Below are 22,690 nucleotides of genomic sequence, written 5' to 3'. Positions count from 1 at the left end.
CTGTTTCCCACTTTCCCTCCTTCCTCTTTCTCCTCCTCTCCTCTTCCTCTTCCTTTCCTTCCTTCCCCTCTTCCCCCCTGCCCCTCATCCGCCCTTCTCCTCTCCTCCCTTTCCCTCCGCCTTGGCACAATATAATGCCTAATTACTTATAACTAACTTGATTGGGGGGGACAACTAATTGACACACTGTCGTATAGAGTTTATAACCCGTGAAAGAGCAGAAACACTTTAATTTTCCCTTGTTAACGATCCAAGCAAAAAATACATACAGTGCTCTGGTATTTATAGATGATGAAAATTAGCATAGTTGATTTTGACCTTGATGGCGGTGCCAATGTCAGAAGGGCGAGGATGTCAGAGGCCCATTATGCCCCGGTAATGGGCCTCTGTTAATCAGAACATTTTCATGGCAGAAAGCGATTAGTCAGGATGCTGATTTGTACCCATTGTTTTTTAGCCAGGAGGAACTGGTTCAAATTCCACGGCAATCAAATCCCTTAGTTCTTCCTGCTTGGAAGTGGAAACAGGAATCTGGAACTGGATCTGTTGGCCCTGTCTTCCTGTTGGAATCATCAACTGTCCCTGCCACTAAATTGGCTTATAAGTCATGGTAGCTTCTTTGTGACGCTATCAGAATGTTAGAAGTCTGAGGTGATAGAGGCAGCCATTTTGGGGAGTTTAGGGGAGGTGCCGTGTATTGAAGTGTCTAGGGCAAAGAGAGAGGTTGAAGTTCCTTGACACCTAGTTTATCTGACTTAATACAATTATGAGTATTTGGTTGAACTTCTACCTTTGCTGACACACAGTGATTTCCAAGTTTATTTGATTTGTGAAAAGGGAAGACTGTCAAGGTCAAATCAGATCAGAAGTGATACGTGTTATACAACGTTTATAACAGCGTTTCTCAAATGTCATTCCTCTCTGAAGCCTCTTCTCTCTTCTGCCTGCTCTCAGGCAGTGGTTGGTTTGTAATAAGAGATATCAGAGAAATAACAGCCTTTGTGAATTTAATTTAGGTACCATGGAGAGCCCTCTGAATGGCTCTCAGGGGAATCGACAGAGTTCTGCCGGTGTCTGCTGAAGCCTTTGAACTATGAGTCATATATCTGTGTAAATGCATTTTACCAGGCATAGCAATTCGAGTAGAATAGTCTAATCGTTAGTTGGTTTCACATCTTTTATTTTCACAGCTCTGATGTGTAATAGATCTGTGTCCGTGTTAAGATTATTTCGAAATTCATTCAGATAACTGTACCGTATGATGAATGACGCTGAATTTCAATGTGTTTTCAGTTGCTGGGCAGAATACGATTGCATTATATTTTAGGACCAAATCCAGCATTTTTGAAGTAATTTGAGTCTATTTATTTAGTCCAAACCACCACAAAATGTCCTAAAATAGCTCTATTTAAATGAAACCCGAAAACAACCCGAGATCTAATGAAATTATAATAGGAGTTGTAATATTTAATTCTGTGCCTAAAACCCTGTGTGTTTATTAGACTTTGTTGTGCTGTAGTGAGTAGACCTGATGGAGTGAGAGCTGGGTTCAGGGTTTGCTGTTCAGCTCTGCTCTACTGCTGTTCTGCTCATGTATCGATCCCATTACCTGTCAGACACGTCAGATCACCCAGAGCCCGGATCAAAAGTAGTGCACTATATAGGTAATAGGATGCCATTTGGGACGCCCTGGAGGCTTACGTAACACCGTTGGGTCTGTCTGCCAACTCAGCCGCATAAGAGCTAAGCCCGAGCCAATGATGCGTCCTATTCACAGACTGCCCCAACAGCACAGTCAAGTGCTCTTACTTAGTTAGTCATCTACCTCAGGAGGTTAGAAGTTTAGGATACAGGAGTCTCCTGTACTATGTGGATATTTCATCATATCACGTAATTTCATGTGGCACTATTATGGTTTTAAATGGATATGAGGTCATATTGAGTTGTGCATGCTGTGAGTTAGAATTGGATTGCAATTTCCAAGACTATGCTGCAGTAGGAAAGAGTTCCTTGAACTGCAGCACGCTACCAAGCCTTCCTTATGGTTAATTAAACACACCATTCTCCATTAAAGTCCCCCCTTCCTCTCCAGTCATGGCAGCATTCCATTCGTCCTTCCTAACTGACCTTTATTTGTCTTGTAGCGAGGAAAGAATACCGTTCTTGAGTAAACAACACTTCCATGGCCGAAGGCCCTGAAGCTAGGCAAGGGTTTGACCTAATTTGTTCTGTTTGGACAGAGGGAGTGATTGCAGGGTGTCTTTCCAAATAGCATCCCATTCCCTATTTAGAGCACTACTTTTGATGAGAGTCCTGTGGGCCATCGTCAACAGTAGTGCACTACAATAAGGTGCCATTTGGGACGGAACACAAGAGATGGAGAGTGGAGGAGACTTGCCTTAATTTGATTGATGTGTGGTTCACAGAGCGGTGTACTTTGTTGTAATTACTCTTTGTGCTAGCTGTGATAACGGAAATTAATCAGGCCATTATGTTGCCCCATTTTATCATCAAGCTGCAATAATTGAATAAACCAACCTCAATTGTCTTCAAAGTCACTTCGCGATATCGCTACATTGCGCTTTACTGGCCATCTCAATTGTTTAAAAGTCTAGAAAGGGCTAGCATTCAATGCGGCTGATAGTACAGGCAGGCGAGAAGGTTGGATTTGTTTTTTCTACCCAATAACTTCTCTGCCTATTTGCCTCTTATTTTGTTTATGCGTTCTACTTGAATTTTACCCCCTTATTCACCATCTGTTTTCCTTGTTCTTTGTGTAAATCTCCAATTATTTGTTTCTCTCTTTTAAAATCTGAAATATGTTTTGGTATTTTTTTTAACTGTTTTGTTTTATAATCATTGAAAGGGGGAGGTGCCTACAAGCCCCTCTGGATTTCTTACCTTTCCTGCACAGGTTATTTTTGTTCATCTTTTAAACCTTCATCATATATATATATATATATATTATTTTTTGGTGTGCGAAAAATAATAATAAAAAAATAAGACTTTGACTGGAGAAGTAAGACAATGAGATGTTTGAAACCAATGTATTTCACAAATCCTCAGAGTTGTCTGTTTATAGTGCATATAAAATAGTTAATATAATATATAGACATTCCTTCTAGCATAAAAGCAGAGAAAATGTCATCACCCTGTCCCTGTGCGGTGATCACTGGACCTCCTATCAAAAACCCTGTGTAGTTATATCTGAATATCTTGTCAAAATCCTTATAAGTAAAACTGGACACAAGGGTTGGAGAAAACCCTTAGAGACGAATAACCCACGTCTAGCGACCAGCGATACATCCTAATTGTGTCTGAGCGACCATTAAATCCTTGATGTCCACTTCTATCATCCTACCCTTCCAATCAGGCAGTGCAGGGGTGCGTCCCAAATGTTACCCCATTCCCTATATAGTGCACAACTTTGGACAAGAGCGCTATAGGTCCTGGTCAAAAGTAGTGCACTATATAGGGAGTAGGTTGCCATTTCAGAAACATCCCAGAAGAAGGCGGTGGCCAATTTGAGCTTGTCTCGACTGCCCAGAAGGATTTGCATCCATCCCTGTGAATAGCAATTAATTCTGGCAGCTAGGAGTGTTACTAAAAATCAATTACCCAACTACGTTCATTTGGGATTTTCTCTGAGAAATTGTCTCTTGCAGGAGAGAGCCAGGGAGTGTGTGATGAGATTTTCTCTCCCTGAGACAATGACAATGAAATAGCACTTTTACTGAAACAGACTGAGTGTTCTAGATCAGTGGTTCCCAACTCCGGTCCTTGAGTACCCCCAACATTACACATTTGTATTGTATCCCCAGACAAGCACACCTGATTTAACTTGTCAACTAATCATCAGGCCCTCAATGAGATGAATCCGGTATGTTTGTCCGAGGTGACAACAAAAATGTGTGCTATTGGAGGTACTCGAGGACCGGAGTTGAGAACCACTGTTCTAAATTGCACGTAACTGCATAGCAGTCATGGACTGTTCCAACAAAACAGCAAAGCTGGATTTAAAGCTGGATTTCATTTCTAAATGCCACATTTTCTCATTATGAGACAAAACCAATCATATAGAGGTGTATGGTTCTTCTTCACCTTGTTGACGGCGACGGAGACGATGGCTGACGTTTTACGTGCTCACCTGTTTAGGATAGGGGGCAGCATTTTCACAGCCGGATGAAAAAAACGTACCCGATTTAAACTGGTTACTACTCTTGCCCAGAAATGGGAATATGCATATTATTAGTAGATTTGGATAGAAAACACCCTGAGGTTTCTAAAACTGTTTGAATGGTGTCTGTGAGTATAACAGAACTCATATGGCAGGCAAAAACCTGAGAAAATTCCAAGCAGGAAGTGGACTGTCTGAGAATTGTAGTTCTTCTTTTGATTCTCTATCGACACTACAGTATCTGTGGGGTTACATTGCACTTTCTAAGGCTTCCATTGGCTGTTTTAAGCCTTCAGAAAGCGGATTGAGCCTTCTCCTGTCTCTGGGCAGAGTATAGTAGCTCAGTTTCTCAGTGGTCTGCCTGGGGACAAAGAGATTGGATATGCGCTTCACGCGAGCACGCTGTTTTTTTTTTTCCTCCTTGAATGAATACACTATTGTCCGGTTGGAATATTATCGCTATTTTACGAGAAAAATACCATAAAAATTGATTTTAAATAGTGTTTGACATGCTTCTAAGTACGGTAATGGAACATTTAGACTTTTTTTGTCTCGAAATGCGCTCGCGCGTTACCCTTTGGATAGTGACCTGAACAAAACGGAGGTATTTGGACATAACTATGGATTATTTGGAACAAAAACAACATTTCTTGTGGAAGTAGCAGTCCTGGGAGTGCATTCTGACGTAGATCAGCAAAGCTAATACAATATTTCTAATACTAATTCTCTAATTCTGAGTTTAGTTTGCCCCGAATTTGGCGGGTGTCAAAATAGCTTTTAAAAGCTATTTTAAAATCTGACATAGCGATTGCATAAAGGAGTTCTGTATCTATTATTCTTAAAATAATTGTTATGTATTTTGTCAACGTTTATGATGAGTAATTTTGTAAATTCACCGGAAGTTTTTGGTGGGAATACATGTTCTGAACATCACACGCCAATGTAAAAAGCTATTTTTGGATATAAATATGAACTTGATTGAACAAAACATACATGTATTGTATAACATAATGTCCTAGGAGTGTCATCTGATGAAGATCATCAAAGGTTATAGCTTCATTTAGCTGTGTTTTGGGTTTTTGTGACATATATGCTTGCTTGGAAAATGGCTGTGTGATTATTTTGGTCTATGTACTCTCCTAACATAATCTAATGTTTTGCTTTCGCTGTAAAGCCTTTTTGAAATCGGACAATGTGGTTACATCAAGGACAAGTGTATCTTTCAAATGGTGTAAAATAGTCGTATGTTTGAGAAATTGAAATTATTGGATTTTTGAGGTTTTTGTATTTCGCGCCACGCTGTTCCATTGGATATTGGCTAGACGTTCCACTAGCGGAACGCCTAGATGCAACAGGTTTTAACCGATAGTGTTAATTTTTATTTTTTTTAGCATTTGTAAATTATTTGCTGTTACCGTCTCTTATGACCGAAAATAACTTCTGGAAATCAGAACAGCGATTACTCACCACGAACTGGCAGAAGCTTTTTTTTTCTTTAACGAGTCCGACGAGCCCGACGTGAACGACATACTGCTTTCCTGGGAACAGGCCCAAATCCCCGTCATTTGCGTGAAGAGACGACGGAGAAAAACAGGACGGAGGTCGGGCTGCCTTCTGAGAATTCGTAGACGATCTAATAATCTCCCCTTGCCCTCCGTTCTACTAGCTAACGTGCAATCATTGGAAAATAAAATCGACAACCTACAAGGAAGATTAAACTACCAAAGGGACATTAAAATCTCTAAAGTCTTATGCTTCACAGAGTCGTGGCTGAACGACGGCATTATCAACATACAGCTGGCTGGTTATACACTGTATCGGCAGGACAGAACAGCAGCGTCTGGTAAGACAAGGGGTGGTGGACAATGCATACATGTAAACAACAGCTGGTGCACAATATCTAAGGAAGTCGCAAGGTTTTTCATCTGAGGTAGAGTATCTCAAGATAAGCTGTAGACAACACTATCTACCTAGACAGGTTTCATCCTTACTTTCGTAGATGTCTACATACCACTAAGATAGACTGTCTACATACCACTAAGATACAATGAGCTGTATTCCGCCATAAGCATACAGGAAAACGCTCATCCAGAGGCGGCGCTCCTAGTGCCCGGGGACTTTAATGCAGGGAAACTTAAATCCGTTTTACCAAATTTCTATCAGCATGTTACAATGTGCAACCAGAGGGAAAACAATTCTAGACCACCTTACTCCACACACAGAGATGCATACAAAGCTCTCCCTTGCCCTCCATTTGGCAAATCTGACCATAATTCTATCCTCCTGATTCCTGCTTACAAGCAAAAATTAAAGCAGGAAGCACCAGTGACTCGGTCAATAAAAAAATGGTCAGATGAAGCAGATGCTAAGCTACAGGACTTTTTTGCTAGCACAGACTGGACTATAGGATTCTTCCTATGGCATTGAGGAGTACACCACATCAGTCTTTGGCTTCATCAATAAGTGCATCGATGACGTTGTCCCCACAGTGACCGTATATCCATACCACACCCAGAAGCCACGGATTACAGGCAACATCCGCACTGAGCTAAAGGTTAGAGCTGCCACTTTCAAGGAGCGGGTCTCTAACCCGGAAGCTTATAAGAAATCCTGCTATGCCCTCCGACGAACCATCAAACAGGCAAAGTATCAATACAGGACTAAGATCGAATAGTACTACACCGGCTCCGATGCTTGTCAGATGTGGCAGGTCTTGCAAACCATTACAGACTACAAAGGGAAGCACAGCCGAGAGCTTCCCAGTGACACGAGCCTACCAGATGAGCTAAACTACTTCTATGCTCGCTTCGAGGCAAATAACACTGAAACATGCATGAGAGCACCAGCTATTCCGGACAACTGTGTGATCATGCTCTCCGCAGCCAATGTAAGTAAGACCTTTAAACAGGTCAACATTCACAAGGCCAGACAGATTACCAGGACGTGTACTGCGAGCATGCGCTGACCAACTGGCAATTGTCTTCATGAGCATTTTCAACCTCTCCCTGTCCGAGTCTGTAATACCAACATGTTTTAAGCAGACATCCATAGTCCCTGTTCCCAAGAACACTAAGGTAACCTGCCTAAATGACTACCGACCCGTAGCACTCACGTCTGTAGCCATGAAGTGCTTTGAAAGGCGGGTCATGGCCAGTGGCGGACTGGCCGTCGGGAGCACCGGGACTTTTCCCGGTGGCCTGAGGGTCGTTTTGGCCTGCCGTGAATAGTCAACTTGACCAGCGATAATATAGCAAGCAGGTATGAGTTGACGGAGTATCCACGCATCAGGTGCGACTCTCACTCTCTCGCTGCAGTGTCCCACTTGAGGGTGCGCGCGTCAAAAATGACATCAGGTCGCTCCGCGACGCACATAGCAACCATCTACCTGCTTCTCTACTGAAAACATTCTCGACAAGTTGCACGGCGAAATGTACGGTCAGAAAAGGAAAGGTGGAGCAGAGAGGGAGAGAATAAAAAAGAGAAAGGGCCCTTGCCACAGACGCAACTAAATGCCGCAAAAAACACACACACGACACCCAGCTTGGCTAGCTAAGTAGCCTAGCTAATAATAGTAACACAACGGCCTGTAGGCTAAACAGTTTGCACATCTTACGTCTTCGTGGAGGAATTATATCATAGCAATGAGTGCAACATAGCGATCATAATATGACATTGAAGGCAATATGTTTCAACTTGGTAATAATTGTAAACCTAGACTATGGACTTGCCAGCATTCGGTCATGAATCTTGCCACATAAGCTAGGGAAAGTGTGCATACACTGTACAGCGAAACAGGCTACAGTAACGTAACAATAATACATCTATGAACGTAACACAGTAGCCTGTGTGACACAGCACAGGCAATGACAAAGATCATTAGCGCCATTAGTACCAGGATTACAAGTTACTACAATAATATACATCTCTGGGAAAAATTAAGAGACCACTCCAAATTAAGAGACCAATCTTGATTTTTTTCCAGAGCTGTATTAACGTAGCCTACTGATACACTAATGATAGTGAGTATGATAATGAGATAATGAAGGAGTATGAGTATTTTCTTTGCAAAGGTGGAGAAGGAAGCAGCAATAAAGCTTCAGGTGCTCCTGCAGAACTGGAGATGGTAGTCAGTTCAGAGTCAGACTCAGAGCAGGAACCTTCAGGTACAACTTAAGAGCACAAACCTAAACATGTAGGCTATGATTTCAGATTAATATGTGCTTTATTTATGAGATTATCAGTAGGACTGTAATCGGGGGGCATACAATCGATGACTGCACAAGTAATACAAGTTTAAGTTTAGGTTATTTACCATGTTAATCTCATTCTGCAGAGCAACCAGATGTGCAGAGAGAGAGAGAGATACATAGAGCCCAGTATAAGGAAAATAGAAAGGGACAGCGAAAGCAATGAAAATCCATTTGATTATTTTGCCCGTCCCCAGTACATGGATTTTGACTTATTTTTTTCAGTACCACCCAAAACAAACCCTCCAAAGAGTCATTCCCAATGTATTCCACTCCAAAGATGGCACAAACATAAAATGGCTGACATACAATGAAGTAACTCACTCCTTTCTCTGCTCAGTATGTCTTGCATTCGCAAAACCTTCAGCCAGTGATAGTGCATTTGTCAAAGGAGGCATGCAGGCTTGGAAACATGCCCATCAGAGAGTACAGGAACATGAGAGAAGCAAGACCCAAAGTGCAGAAGCCTTTTTCCTCAGAGCCAGCAAAGCAGACATCCGTACCCTTCTGAGTGATAAGCAAGTCTCAGTTCAACGAGACCAGGTCAGAAAGAGGAGGTTGGTCATGGAACGTGTGATTGATGTAGTTAAAGTTATTGGTAAATGTGGGCTTAGCTGCAGAGGACACAGACACGAAGCTGCATATAACTTGGAAACCATGTTTCCTTATATTGTTGCTAAGCAAATATGATGTCTGCCTACAAGAGCATGTTAGTGATTGCATTGAGAAGAGCAAGAAGCAGATGGGAAGTAAATGAAGAGGGTCCTTGGTAACTATGATGTCCAAAACAACAGCAAATAAAGTAATTGAAGTCATCACAATGTCGATTCAGCAGAGAATTGCTGTTGAAGTGAGAAAGGCAGGGATGTTCTCAATTACAAATGGACACAACACAGGATTTAACATTCAAAGACCAGTGTGCAGTAGTTCTGCGATATGTCACTGATGTTGTCCAGTTGTGAGTTGGTGAGCAGAAGTTGTTGCACATGTAAAAACTGCCTGATATGCTGCTATCTTCTCCTGTCTCAGTACAATCCGCTCACGGATGCGTATTACATCATTGGTTTGGGCTACAAGTTCCTCCTCAGCCTATCCATCACTCAGGTGACTTGTGAGAGGACCTTCTCCACCCTGAAATTTGTGAAGAACTAAGAACCTCCCTCACTCAAGAGAACCTTGAAGCGTTCCTTTTGATTGCAACAGAGAAGGAGATTCTTATGGGACTTGACAAAGACGGCATCATTGACAAGATGGCATAGAGCAGTGAGTTACTGCGCCGCCTACTGGTTTACTAGTGGTAATTACTTACTGGTTACTCTGAAGTAGCTATGCTATGACTCTTCCTTAACAGGCTGACAAGGGTGAAAGAAAATTTGCTGTGAGTTAAAGCTTTTGTACAGAGGCATGTTTTTTGGACTTTTGTATTATACTTGCAGTTATGAAGCCAATGTTCAATTTCATTGACTCATCGTATAGATGTGTTTATTTTTGTGTTGTTTGCTTTATGGACACAAGTGAGTGACCATTGTAATCTACATTTTTTTGTAGAGGAGTGCTTTTTCGACTTTTGTATTATACTTATTTACTCATTGTTGTAGTCTATGTTCAAGTTCAGTGAATGTGTGTGTGTGAAGTTTTATAATACTTTTGATATGCTTGATGCTTGAATTTAAAGATACTAATTTGAACATTTGAGATAACTCTGTATATCTCATTCTTTTTTTAAAAAGTGTAGGCTAATTGTTTTGTGTGTCTAGCCTTGTACATTTTTATGTGCTATGATTGGTATATTTCTAGTGAGTTTTTGAGGGTGCACCCATAGCCATGGCATACCTTGAAAACTCAGTGTTCAGATAGGCTACTTGTTGGTCAGTCCCAAATGTTTGTATTTTGTAATGTGGATAACTTTCTTCCCAGATGAACATAGTGGCCAAATGTATAACTGTTTGGTACCGTTACATCAACAATTGGGGTTAGCCTACAAAACTAGCGGTCTGGTGGTTTGCATGAACAGGGTGGCCTGGGATGGAGTCAAATTCCCGGCCTGAATTATTGTTTCAGTCCGGCCCTGGTATTGGCTCACATCAACATCATCATCTCAGAAATCCTAGACCCACTACAATTTGCATACCGCCCCAACAGATCCACAGATCTCACCACTGCCCTTTCCCACCTGGACAAAAGGAACACCTATGTGAGAATGCTATTCATTGACTACAGCTCAGCGTTCAACACCATAGTGCCCTAAATGCTCATCAATAAGCTAAGGACCCTGGGACTAAACACCTCCCTCTGCAACTGGATCCTGGACTTCCTGACGGACCGCCCCAAGGTGGTAAGTGTAGGTAACAACACATTCGCCACGCTGATCCTCAACAAAGGGGCCCCTCAGGGGTGCTTGCTCAGTCCCCTCCTGTACTCCCTGTTCACTCATGACTGCACGGCCATTCACGGCTCCAACACTATCATTAAGTTTGCCAATGACACAACAGTGAAGGGCCTGATCACCGACAACGACGAGACAGCCTATAGGGAGGAGGTCAGAGAACTGGCCGAGTGGTGCCAGGACAACAACCCCTCCCTCAACGTGATCAAATCAAAGGAGATGATTGTGGACTACAGGAAAAGGAGGACAGAGCACACCCCCAGTCTCAACGACAGGGCTGTAGTGGAACAGGGCGAGAGCTTCAAGTTCCTTGGTATCCACATCATCAACAAACTAACATGGTCCAAGCACACCAAGACAGTCGTGAAGAGTGCACGACAAAACCTATTTCCCCTCAGGAGACTGAAAAGATTTGGCATGGGTCCTCAGAACCTCAAAAGGTTCTACAGCTGCACCATTGAGAGCATCCTGACTGGTTCCATCACTGCCTGGTATGGCAACTGCTCGGCCTCCGACCGCAAGGCACTACAGAGGGTAGTACGTACGGCCCAATACTAATACAATTTGATTTGATTTGATGTTGCTCTATTTGTGAGTACACTGGCTGAGCTTGGTCTCATCCATATGCAAAATCTAGTACCACCACAGTCCACTTAAATGGCTTGCTTGTTTGCGATGACAAGCAGGTGTATAAGCGTATGTACCTGCATGTTTAATAATTAGTGTGGGTCATGGATAGGTGTGGGTGGGTTTGTGTATTGAGAGGGAGCCACGGTGGAGGCTCCTACTGTTGTGTGTTGACAGCGAGTGGAGTGACCTCTGTAATCATCGTTGCAGCTTTCCTCCTCTGCTTTCATTAGACACTGACCTAATAGTAGCACAGTGGGTACTTACCTCTTCTTCACAAATACGAGCCACTGCATGCTGCAAAAAAAGGACAGATATGTGAGGGTTGACACAAAACACATGGAGACACAGTACAGGGTCGGGTTCAATTCCATTTCGATTCCAGTAAATTCAGAAAGTAAACCCAATTCCAATTCCCCAATTCCAAATGTTCCTAATTGCAAAGCATTGAAGAGAATTGGAATCGGAATTTCACTGAATTGACGGGAACTGAAACGGAATTGACCCCAACCCTGATACAGTAGTATTCCACGTAGACCTATTTCCCACTACTGAGCTGAACCTGGGCTTGGTTAGTCTGGTTCTGCATCCACTATAGTTACTGGAAAAATACTGGAAAAGACGTTTCGTAGTGTGACGCATTTCGCAGACCAATCCAACTCTACTTGAAAAATGTACATGTTCGTTATTGGAGTAGTGCAGTACCCCTGAGGCAAGTGTATTCACATCATTAATCTAATTGCTATCTAGGAAAGTCTTTGGGTGATAATTAAGTTGTCCCTAGAATATGGAACTTGGACAAACAATAAGCCTTAATTTAAAATAGGGTGTGCTAGTCTATCGGGTGTTTAATTGTGGTGCTAGATCATGTCTCTTCCACTCCTAATTACCATGACTTTCATCGCCTATAATAATGATTATCCATTGTTCCTGCTAGCTTTGACATGGGTAATGAACAGCATATTAGCCTTGCTGAACTTCAGAGGAGTGTCTAGGGACCGAATGAATGCTCAAATCACCCACAGCAACTGGGGAAGGAAGATCCCTAAGACACACTAACACACACATTCCCTTTATTTCGACTCTGTTACCATGTCCATATTAGCATGCCAATTTGAATAAGGCAATGTACTGGGCACACAGTGCCTTCGGAAAGTATTCAGACCCTTGACTTTTTGCAAATTTTGTTACGTTACAGCCTTATTCTAAAATTGATTCAATAAAAAAAAATGTCCTCAACCCCATAACGACAAAGCGAAAACCATGTTTTTAGACATTTTTGCACATTTATTAAAAACAGAAACCATATTTACATAAGTATTCAGACCCTTTGCTATGAGACTCAAAATTGAGCTCTGGTGCATCCTGTTTCCATTGATCATCCTTGAGATGTTTCTACAACTTTTATTGGAGTCCATCTGTGGTAAATTCAATTGATTGGACATGATTTGGAAAGGCACACACCTATGTATATATAAGGTCCCACAGCTGACAGTGCATGTCAGAGCAGAGACCAAGCCATGTGGTCAAATTAAATGTCCGTAGAGCTCCAAGACAGGATTGCGTCGAGGCACAGATCTGGGGAAGGGTACTAAAAAATGTCTGCAGCATTGAAGGTCCCCAAGAACACAGTGGCCTCAATCATTCATAAATGGAAGAAGTTTGGAACCACCAAGACTCTTCCTAGAGATGGCCGCCCGGCCAAACTGAGCAATCAGGGGAGAAGGGCCTTGGTCAGGGAGGTGACCAAGAACCCGATGGTCACTCTGACAGAGCTCCAGAGTTCCTCTGTGGAGATGGGAGAACCTTCTAGAAGGACAACCATCTCTGCAGCACTCCACCAATCAGGCCTTTATGGTAGAGTGGTCAGACGGAAGCCACATGACAGCCCACTTGGAGTTTGCCAAAAGTCATCTAAAGACTCTGACACCATGAGAAACAAGATTCTCTGGTCTGATGAAACCAAGATTGAACTCTTTGGCCTAAATGCCAAGTGTCACGCCTGGAGAAACCTGGCACCATCCCTACGGTGAAGCATGGTGGTGGCAACATGATGCTGTGGGGATGTTTTTCAGCATCAGAGACTGGGAGACTAGTCAGGATCGAGGCAGAGATGAACGGGGCAAAGTACAGAGAGATCCTTGATGAAAACCTGCTCCAGAGCACTCAGGACTTCAGACTGGGGCAAAGGTTCACCTTCTAACAAGACAACGACCTTAAGCACACAGCCAAGACAATGCAGGAGTGGCTTCGGGACAAGTCTCTGAATGTCCTTGAGTGGCCTAGCCAGATCCCGGACTTGAACCCAATCGAACATCTCTGAAGAGACCTGAAAATAGCTGTGCAGCGACTCTCCCCATCCAACCTGACAGAGCTTGAGAGGATCTGCATAGAAGAATGGGAGAAACTCCCCAAATAGAGGTGTGCCAAACTGGTAGTGTGTCGTGGAAATTCAGTACTGAGAGAGATTTGGTCATTTCTTCAAACAATCATCTTTTTTTAATATATCGATTAATTATTGCAATAATGAGGCTGGTCGACCCCCCCCACCCCCCCACCCTTGAGTGTTGGACCAAGTAACCTAACCTTTACACAAATGCAGAGTACTATATACAGCTGAACTCTAAACTCCTCCTGGTTATCTCTATCTCGGTTACACCCACCACATCTTGTCTATGTAATGCAGTCTTTAACTCGTTTGTCAGCTCAAGCCATTTCTGGTGACCATAAGCCCAGATTAACTGCAGGGAACTAGAGTGGAGACCATAAAAATACAGACACTAACAGGACAGAAATATCCTCCTATTTGTTAAGAATTGATTGCTAACTATTAATATCAAACAAATCAGGTAAATATGTAATTACCCAAAAAGATTTGAGGCTGTAATCGCTGCCAAAGGTGCTTCAACAAAGTACTGAGTAAAAGGTCTCAATACCTATGTAAATGTGATATTTCAGTTTTTGCTTTGTCAGTATGGGTCAGTGTAGATTGATGAGGGGGAACATTTTTTTTAATCCATTTTAGAATAAGGTTATAAAGTAACAATGTGGAAAAAGTCAAAGGGTCTGAATACTTTCCGAAAGCACCATAAGTAATTCTACTGTAAGTGGTATGCTAGGTGGTATGTACTCTATATTTCAACATATCCCTCCAAGTCCCTTTTTCCCCCATCTCCACTGTGGTTTCAAGGTAATAGTACATTGACAGTGGGCTTCTCTATCTGAGTTTCCATTACTGACTCAGACAGAGTGATTTGTTTATGAGACCACTGTACCAAGGCTCCCCCAAAGTCACTGATCATTCACTGATAAAGTGTCACTAATAATTCTCAGACCACCATTTTGTATGCAGGATGGGTTCCTGTCACACCATGTTTGTTTTCTCTGCCTAAATCGACTGTTTAACCTACATATACTATGTCAATGTCAATGAGGAGGACCATAATCCAAATGTTGACATCTCCTTTGACTTGCCCTCTCCCTGACCGGCTGTGGTCGTGTTGTTTAATTTATTGATCCACCATCTTGTTTTTCCTGTTTTCCCTTCCTGTTTGAGGCTAGATGTATCGATCCTTCCTGGCATCTCCTCTATTAAAGCTCTATTAGACACGCACAGGTCTTCTTGGCAATGGCAGTATGTCTCCTGTAGATGTGCACTGAAACTTAAACTAAACCTTGAATAAACTTTAATTTATATGGTAATTTGGGTATAGTCAACAGTAAAATAATCTGAAACATTTTACTGCAGCATACTGTAAATGATGGTGCCCTGTGGAAAATATTGTGCATGGGGAAAGAATTGCTGTATTTGGAATGGTACTGTAATTCAATCCTGCAGAATACAGTACCATACCGCATCTTTGGTGCACCAAAAACCTTTAGACCACTAGTGGGTGCATGGTATTGTTGTTTCTGGTGCATCAAAATATTTTGAGGTGTGCCTTGCAATAGGCTATACTTGTTGCACCTGTGAGTAGGAATGCTGTACCAATTTAACTTCTATGTGGTTTTAGTGCCCCATCAATATAAAATGTATGGGGGATAGACTGGAATTGCAGCAAGTCTTAAACCTTGGTTGAGCATTTTGCCATGTCCTTTTGATCTGTTTTGCCCTGTAGAAGCTGCTAGTTTGGAAGCCTTTGTTAAGGCCTCATTAATATGCTGTAATCTGTAAACACTTTACCTGGCAGCCAACCTGCCTGCTTGCATCAATCCCTTGTAATTACAGTAAAATGTTGCGAAATACAAACCCATCCCCCTCAATTAATTGAATTTATTAATGAATTCATACCAACTATGGTAGCGTTTACTTTTCTAACGTATAATACAGTACATTTTATGGTATTGTACTGTGTGTCATTACACAGTACTTGCTTTCATTCCGTATTTATATCACTGTACAGTGTACTGAAATATGAAATACAGAATTTTACTTGCCATTCAGCTGCCTGTAGGTTACTGTCAAATTCACAGTAACTCCTTTACAGTGTGTGTGTGTGCATCCCCGTGTGCACATGGCTTGCATGGCAGCCATAATTACCCACATCTTGCAAAACAGAACGCACATCCCTTCACAGTGACCATGAGAAGTGGATGAGACGGACTGAATGGAATCTTACATCCACGATTCATCTCGGCACACCATACCGGTTAAGAGTAGGCCTACAAAAGAAACATACACGGTACTCACAAAGCCTGGGGGGCATAAAATGCTGTAAGTTCTACTGTACTTGGAAGACTGTATCCAGTCACAGCAGGGCATCAGTAGTGGAAGGGATGGAAGTTGGAACATAATGCTGGTCTAGAATCAGAATCCCTCTTTGTTACATCCTTGTGGAGGCTCCATTCAAAACTCCGCTCCACGCTGCTCCCATCTACCATCTCGCCCTTTTTTCCTTCACGTTTTGTGTAAACACTCCATTTGGAAGTGTCTGTGCAGAGGGAAGGAGAGAGAGAAATAGACACACACCGATGCAGGAGGCAATTATGTCAGCTTTTCTTGCAGAGTGGCGTACAAATCTGATTTACTATTTCATTATAGAATTTTTTTCACACCGTCATTAGAGGTACTGTGTGTGTGTGTGTGTGTTTGCGTGCATGCGTGAGTGTGTCTATGCCTGCATGCACAAGCCTGGCCTCAGAGCCATACGAAACATAATTTACATATTTCCGAGCAACTCCAAGATGGATGATACGTACTAATGGTCTAGTTACTTTAGACAGAAACGAAAGTAGGGAGGTTGGTCGGGAAGGATGGGTGTGCGTAATCCGCGACCGTCTAGCAAAGGTTGCGTGTTCGAGTCGGGGACATTTTAGCAAACCCTTTCGCTAACCCTTATTCTAAACTTAACCCAGTTCACCTGACCTGCTACATAAATTCACCTAACCTTTGTCATTTTAGTTCTTCTAAGCTTCAACATAAAAGATCCTAACCTTTGTCATTAGTTCTCCTAACCACAGATGTAAATTCTCCCCGTAATTCTCCTTTGTTATTATGGCGCAAAAGCAACCTTGTCTCAGAGAAAGACATATAATACTATACATCCCCAGGATGTATGATAAAATACTTCCAATTCGTATTGCACGACCGGGTAAGACGTATGGCACTATATGCCCTATAAAGCATATGATATTGCACTACTGCTATTCCATTCATAATGTAACATAACGTAATATATCATACTAAATGGAGTGTCATACATTTACTTATAGAATAATACACTGTAATAGATTGTTAATTTCTGTACACAGACACAATAATGCATTAACGGGCATGTAAGAATGCATGCACACACCCCATCCCCTGAAGCCTCCCCCTTCATACACACTCTTTTGCTCTCTCTCTCTGTCTCTCTCTCTCTCTCTCTGACCCTGGGGAGTTTGCTGAGGTGAAAGTAATGCCCCCTTTAAGCTCCTCTCTCCTGTTTGTAATGTAGAATCTGCTCCATCTGTTGTTGCTTTCCCCCTCTTCCACATGATACACCACAATAGCAGCAGTACTACATAACAAAGCAACAGAGCACAGGGGCCTGTGCCACTGTTCCAGGAAGCATGAGTCACTCTGATAAAGACAACAACAAAGCTAAGCCACAGTCAGCCTGGTTATACTCCTTCTATAAGTGTTCCACAAAAGCAGAGATTGCATATGATTATATAGAATATCATTAGAGTATGTCATTAGTATGATAGGATGACTGTGTTCATCTTTATTTGGGAATGTATATGTAGGATCTTAATTTGATAACATTTTTGTTGCTGAGAATTTTCCGGCACAGCAGTAGTGTATTCAAGGTTTAAATTGGCTTTTAACGTTTGTAATTTCCATTGAAAATGTCAGACTTGATTTTCCCAAACGAAAAAATGGATCAACCCCTACAAAAGATGTTCATGAATTATAATCTAGATAATAATTCACATTTTCTGTCACACCCTGATCTATTTCACCTGTCCTTGTGCTTGTTTCCACCCCATTCCAGGTGTCGCCCATCTTCCCCATTATCCCCTGTGTATTTATACCTGTGTTTTCTGTCTGTCTGTTGCCAGTTTGTCTTGTTTGTTCAAGCCTACCAGTGTTTTGTCTCAGCTCTTGTTTGTCCCTAGTCTCTCTTTTTCTCATCCTCCTGGTTTTTGACCTTTGCCTGTCCAGACCCTTTACCCGCCCGCCTGACCAATGCCTGTCTCTGACCCTGAGCCTGCCTGATGTCCGGTATCTTTGCTCCACCTCTGGATTACCGACCTCTGCCTGACCCGAGCCTGCCTGTACCTTGGGCTCTGCTCTGGATTATCAACCCCTGCCTGCCTTGACCTGTCGTTTGCCTGCCCCTGTGTTTACAATAAACATTGTTACTTCACACAGTCTGCACTTGGGTCTTACCTTGATTCCTGATATTTCCTTTTGCTGCAGGATTATTTTCCTGCTGTAGCAAACTGGCTCAAATTAAGAATACAGAATATCATTTGAGTATATCATTAGTATGATAGGATGTCAAGCAGAAAAAGATGATTGTGTTCATCTTTATTTGGGAAAACGAATGTCTTGAGGGAATGCATGACCCAAAACTGACATACCTTTGTAATACCATCTCTGTCAGGGTATTCTTTCTAATTATGAGGGTGGGTCATGTTGGATATCTACATTAAAAAAAATATAGCTCTTCATGGCATAGGAACCTTTTTATTGTTCCTTACTTCCCTATTTGATTAACCCCTAAACAGTTTTCACCTTATTGCAGGTTTTGACCGACTCCTGTCCAACGTATAACCCCTCTTACAGATATTGGATCTTAATTTGACCAGTTTTGCCGCAGAAGAAAAATAGTCCTGCAGCAGGAGGATTTGATTATATTAAAAAAAACGGATCATTCCTACTGGAAAAAGTGTTTTGATAGGCTACAGTAAGCTACACTTAGTGTACAAAACATTAGGAACACCTTCCTAATATTGAGTTGCACCCCGTTTAACCCTCAGAACAGCCTCAATTCGTCAGGGCATGGACTCTACAAGGTGTCATAAGCGTTCCACAGGGATGCTAGCCCATGTTGACTCCAATGCTTCCCCCAGTTGTGTCAAGTTGTCTGGATGTCCTTTAGGTGATGGCCCATTCTTGATACACACAGGCTTGGCAACAGCGTTGCAGTTCTTGACACACTCAAACCCGTGTGCGTGGCACCTACTACCATACCCTGTTCAAAGGCACTTCAATCTTTTGTTTTGCCCATTCACCCTCTGAATGGCACACATACACAATCCTTGTCTCAATTCTCTCAAAGCTTAAAAATGATTCTTTAACCTGTCTCCGTGACATCAATAAGGGATAATAGCTTTCACCTGGATTCACCTGATCAGTCTACAGTATATCATGAACAGAGCAGGTGTTCCTAATGTTTTCTAGACTCTGTTTAGAGCCTGGCCAGCTCTAGGAAGAGTCTTGGTGGTGCCAAACATCTTCCATTTAAGAATGATGGGGGCCACTGTGTTCAATGCTGCATAAATGTTTTGGTACTGTACCCTTCCCCAGATCTGTGCCTCCACACAATCCTATCTCGGAGCTCTAAAGACAATTCCTTCAACCTCATGGCTTGGTTTTTGCTCTGACATGCACTGTCAGCTGTGGGACCTTATATATACATAGGTGTGTGCCTTTCCAAATCATGTCCAATTAATAGAATTTACCACAGGTGGACTCCAATCAAGTTGTAGAAACATCTCAAGGATGATCAATGGAAACAGGATGCGCCTGAGCTCAATTTCGAGTCTCATAGTAAAGGGTCTGAATACTTATGTAAATAAGGCATTTCTGGGTTTTTGAACTGTTTTTGCTTTGTCATTATGGGGTATTGTGTGTAAATTTATGATAATTTAAAAGAAAATGTAATCCATTTAAGAATAAGGCTCTAACGTAACAAAATGTGGAAAAAGTCATGGGGTCTGAATAATTTCCGAAGGCACTGTATGTCGTAGTGGAGACCAATATCTATCTTGTGTTAGTAAGCTATATAAAATGACGATTGTTGATGTGTATGGCGACATTTGAGATATTTTTTTGTACATTTGAATGTCGCAGTAGTAGGATGTACAGTAGTAGGACATTTATTCTGTCTGGTTTGAGAGAGCGAGAGAGAAAGAGGAATTTGTGTTTTCAGTGAATTTATGTGAATCAGGAGGCTCATTTAAGATACCACACCAACAAATTAAGATTCCACACCTGTACCCGTCTTCTACCTGCCTCAGAGTAAACAAATTCAGGTTCTGTCAGAATTCCCAAGCATTACAGGCCACATAATTCCTCTTCAAATACAAGACAAATCTGGAAAGATATTCCATCACAGCGCCTTCGGAATAAAAACTGGTCCATGACGTCAATGCCAATAGCAATCTAGAGAACAGATAGGGTCTACTTTTTCTCCTAACAGAATAAAAAATACATTAATCATCATCTAGTGCGTATTGAAATATTCATTTCCTCTATCAGCCTCAGTCTCCTTCCCTTGATTCCTTGATCATGTTAATCACCCAACCCAGCAAGCGTTAGCTGTCTTCATTTCACCCATCACCTTTAAAACTCACCACCGTGATGGAGACAGCCTGCACTTTTACATTATTAGTTTGACACTACAGGCCGTACAGACGGTGTGCGTGCCTACGTGTGTGTACGTGTACACTCGCTCACGTGTAATTGCTTGTGAGTGTGTGTGTTTCTTTTCTGTGTGTGTGTGGCCCCTCAGTCTATAATACCGAGGTGGGAGAGAGAGAGAAAGCAGAAAGCTCTGAGCGGAGGGAGAGGAGGCAATCAAGTCTTAATCTCAGCTCCTGATTATCTTCTCATTACAATCAGACAGAGACGCTCGAAAGAAGGAAGATGTATAATTACGCTTCAATCTCCCGTGACTAAAACACAGTATGGTAATAAGGAAAGGGCACAGAGAAGTCTGTGTCTCAAATGTCACCCTATTCCCTATATAGTGTGGTACTTCTGACCAGAGCCCTATGGGAAAGTAGTGTACTATTATCTGGACAGTCATATTACACAGGTTTGATATTGTGATGAAGCCAAGACTGTAGGAATCAATGCAAAAAAGGCTAAATCATTTTCATATGACTTTAATACAAAATTGCATAGGAAACGGTACAGTAGCTTCGTGTCCAAATCATGATCGTCCATAGTTAAGTGCATAGTTAAATGGAAATGCATGTAGTGGAATGCTGTTATATTCATTCATTACTGGTGTTATTTCCATTACACTGTTTCCATTCTACATGTTGGGAGAATGAAGTGGTCAACCTGTGAGTAATAGAGCATAGTAATATAGCACAGGGATAAAATGTGATTGAATTGTTTTAGCTTTTGGGTCTGATAGTTGCTACTATGCAATGAGTATAAGCGATAGTTTCTTCACCCCTATGGAAGGACAAACTCAAGGAGCTCTGCCTCTGTCTGTGCTTAACTGTTCAACTGTTCCACTTGCCAAAGCCTCCCCATTGCTACGCCTGCCAACCTCGAGACCTCGAGATGCAGAAAATAATTTCAGAGGATGTCAGGTCAACTGAAGCATGTAAATAACGGCATTTCAACTGACAGCTCATTTGAATGGAGAATAGCTGGCCTCTAGCTGGCCTCCAGGTGCTGTAGAGCCCATGGGGCTCTGGTTCAAAAGTAGTGCACTATATAGGGAATAGGGTGCCATCTAGTACATAGCCAGGGTCTGGGTGGGAAAAATAGAAATAAAAACATCCTGTGGAGTGACTGAAAGGAGGAGAAATAAAATAGACCCTAGTGATGCATCAATGCATTTCAAACTGTATAATGAAAACAGTTAACAGTTCGTATTCTGAGAATATTTCAAATGGAATGTGTTCCAGAGAGTCACGTGCAGCTGACAACAACACAGACCGAGAGAGAGAGCGAGAGAGAGAGAGAGAGAGAGAACTAAATCCATTCTTCTTTTTTTCTATCAATCCACAGCACGGAGGCAACAACCTGCCAGCCACTCAAAGCCGACGAGAGAAAAGGGGAGGTAGCGGACACCAAGGTGGACACAACCACAGACAGAAATGGATGCATCAGAGACATAGGACGACACAAACATAGCAGCTATCATCGGACGCGGTGGTGAGTGCCTCTCTGTCTTGCAGTCGCAGCTCCACCAAATAAATGACTGTATTGTACAAGCATTGCTTCAGCATAGCTTGTATGGGGGCTCAATTTCAATTTGGGATCGGGGGGGGGAACAATTTCAATTTCAAGCCCTTGCCACTTCTATTTCAGCATTTCAAATGGTGACGAAGGGAAGTCTTTGAAGGTGAACGGTCTTTGTAGATGATAAGGAGGTTTGAGAATTAAACATTTGCCTTCCACTTTTTACACAATGTTATCCAGCTTTCTTTGGCACAAACGTTTGAACAGCCTTGTTTGTGATCAAGTGTTGCATGGGGGATAAAGCTACGAATATCCAGAATACACCTTGGGGGATTCTCTCCCTGTCTACGTCCCAAAGGGCATGCTGTTCCTTACATTTTGCACTACTTTTGACCAAAAGAAGTGTATTATATAGGGAATAAGGTTTGATTTGGGACGCAGACCCAGTCTCTGTCTGAAGACAGAGGTAATCTCAGCTTCCTGGTGCGTCGTGCTGAGAGGGACGTAAACATTGTTATCAGCACCGGCACAGTGCAAAACACAAAGGTGTTGTGAAATATTTTGAGCCCAGTGACAGTCGGTTCCCCCCTTTCATGGACACCCCCTACACGCCCTAC

General features: G+C 42.2%; 1 protein-coding gene across 1 annotated transcript in view; it reads left to right on the top strand.

Annotated features, from left to right (window-relative positions):
• LOC115164120 (serine/arginine repetitive matrix protein 4) overlaps positions 1-22,690 on the top strand; it is an 81,974-nt gene that overhangs the window by 43,254 nt on the left and 16,030 nt on the right. Inside the window, exon 2 of the mRNA XM_029716297.1 lies at positions 21,900-22,046. Coding sequence (XP_029572157.1) covers positions 21,900-22,046 — 147 coding nt within the window. The remainder of the gene's footprint in view (positions 1-21,899; positions 22,047-22,690) is intronic.

Source organism: Salmo trutta, chromosome 27, assembly GCF_901001165.1.
Source record: "Salmo trutta chromosome 27, fSalTru1.1, whole genome shotgun sequence".
Classification (NCBI taxonomy): Eukaryota; Metazoa; Chordata; class Actinopteri; order Salmoniformes; family Salmonidae; genus Salmo; species Salmo trutta.
The sequence above is the reverse complement of the archived record's forward strand: the minus strand, read 5'-3'. Positions and strand labels throughout refer to the sequence as shown.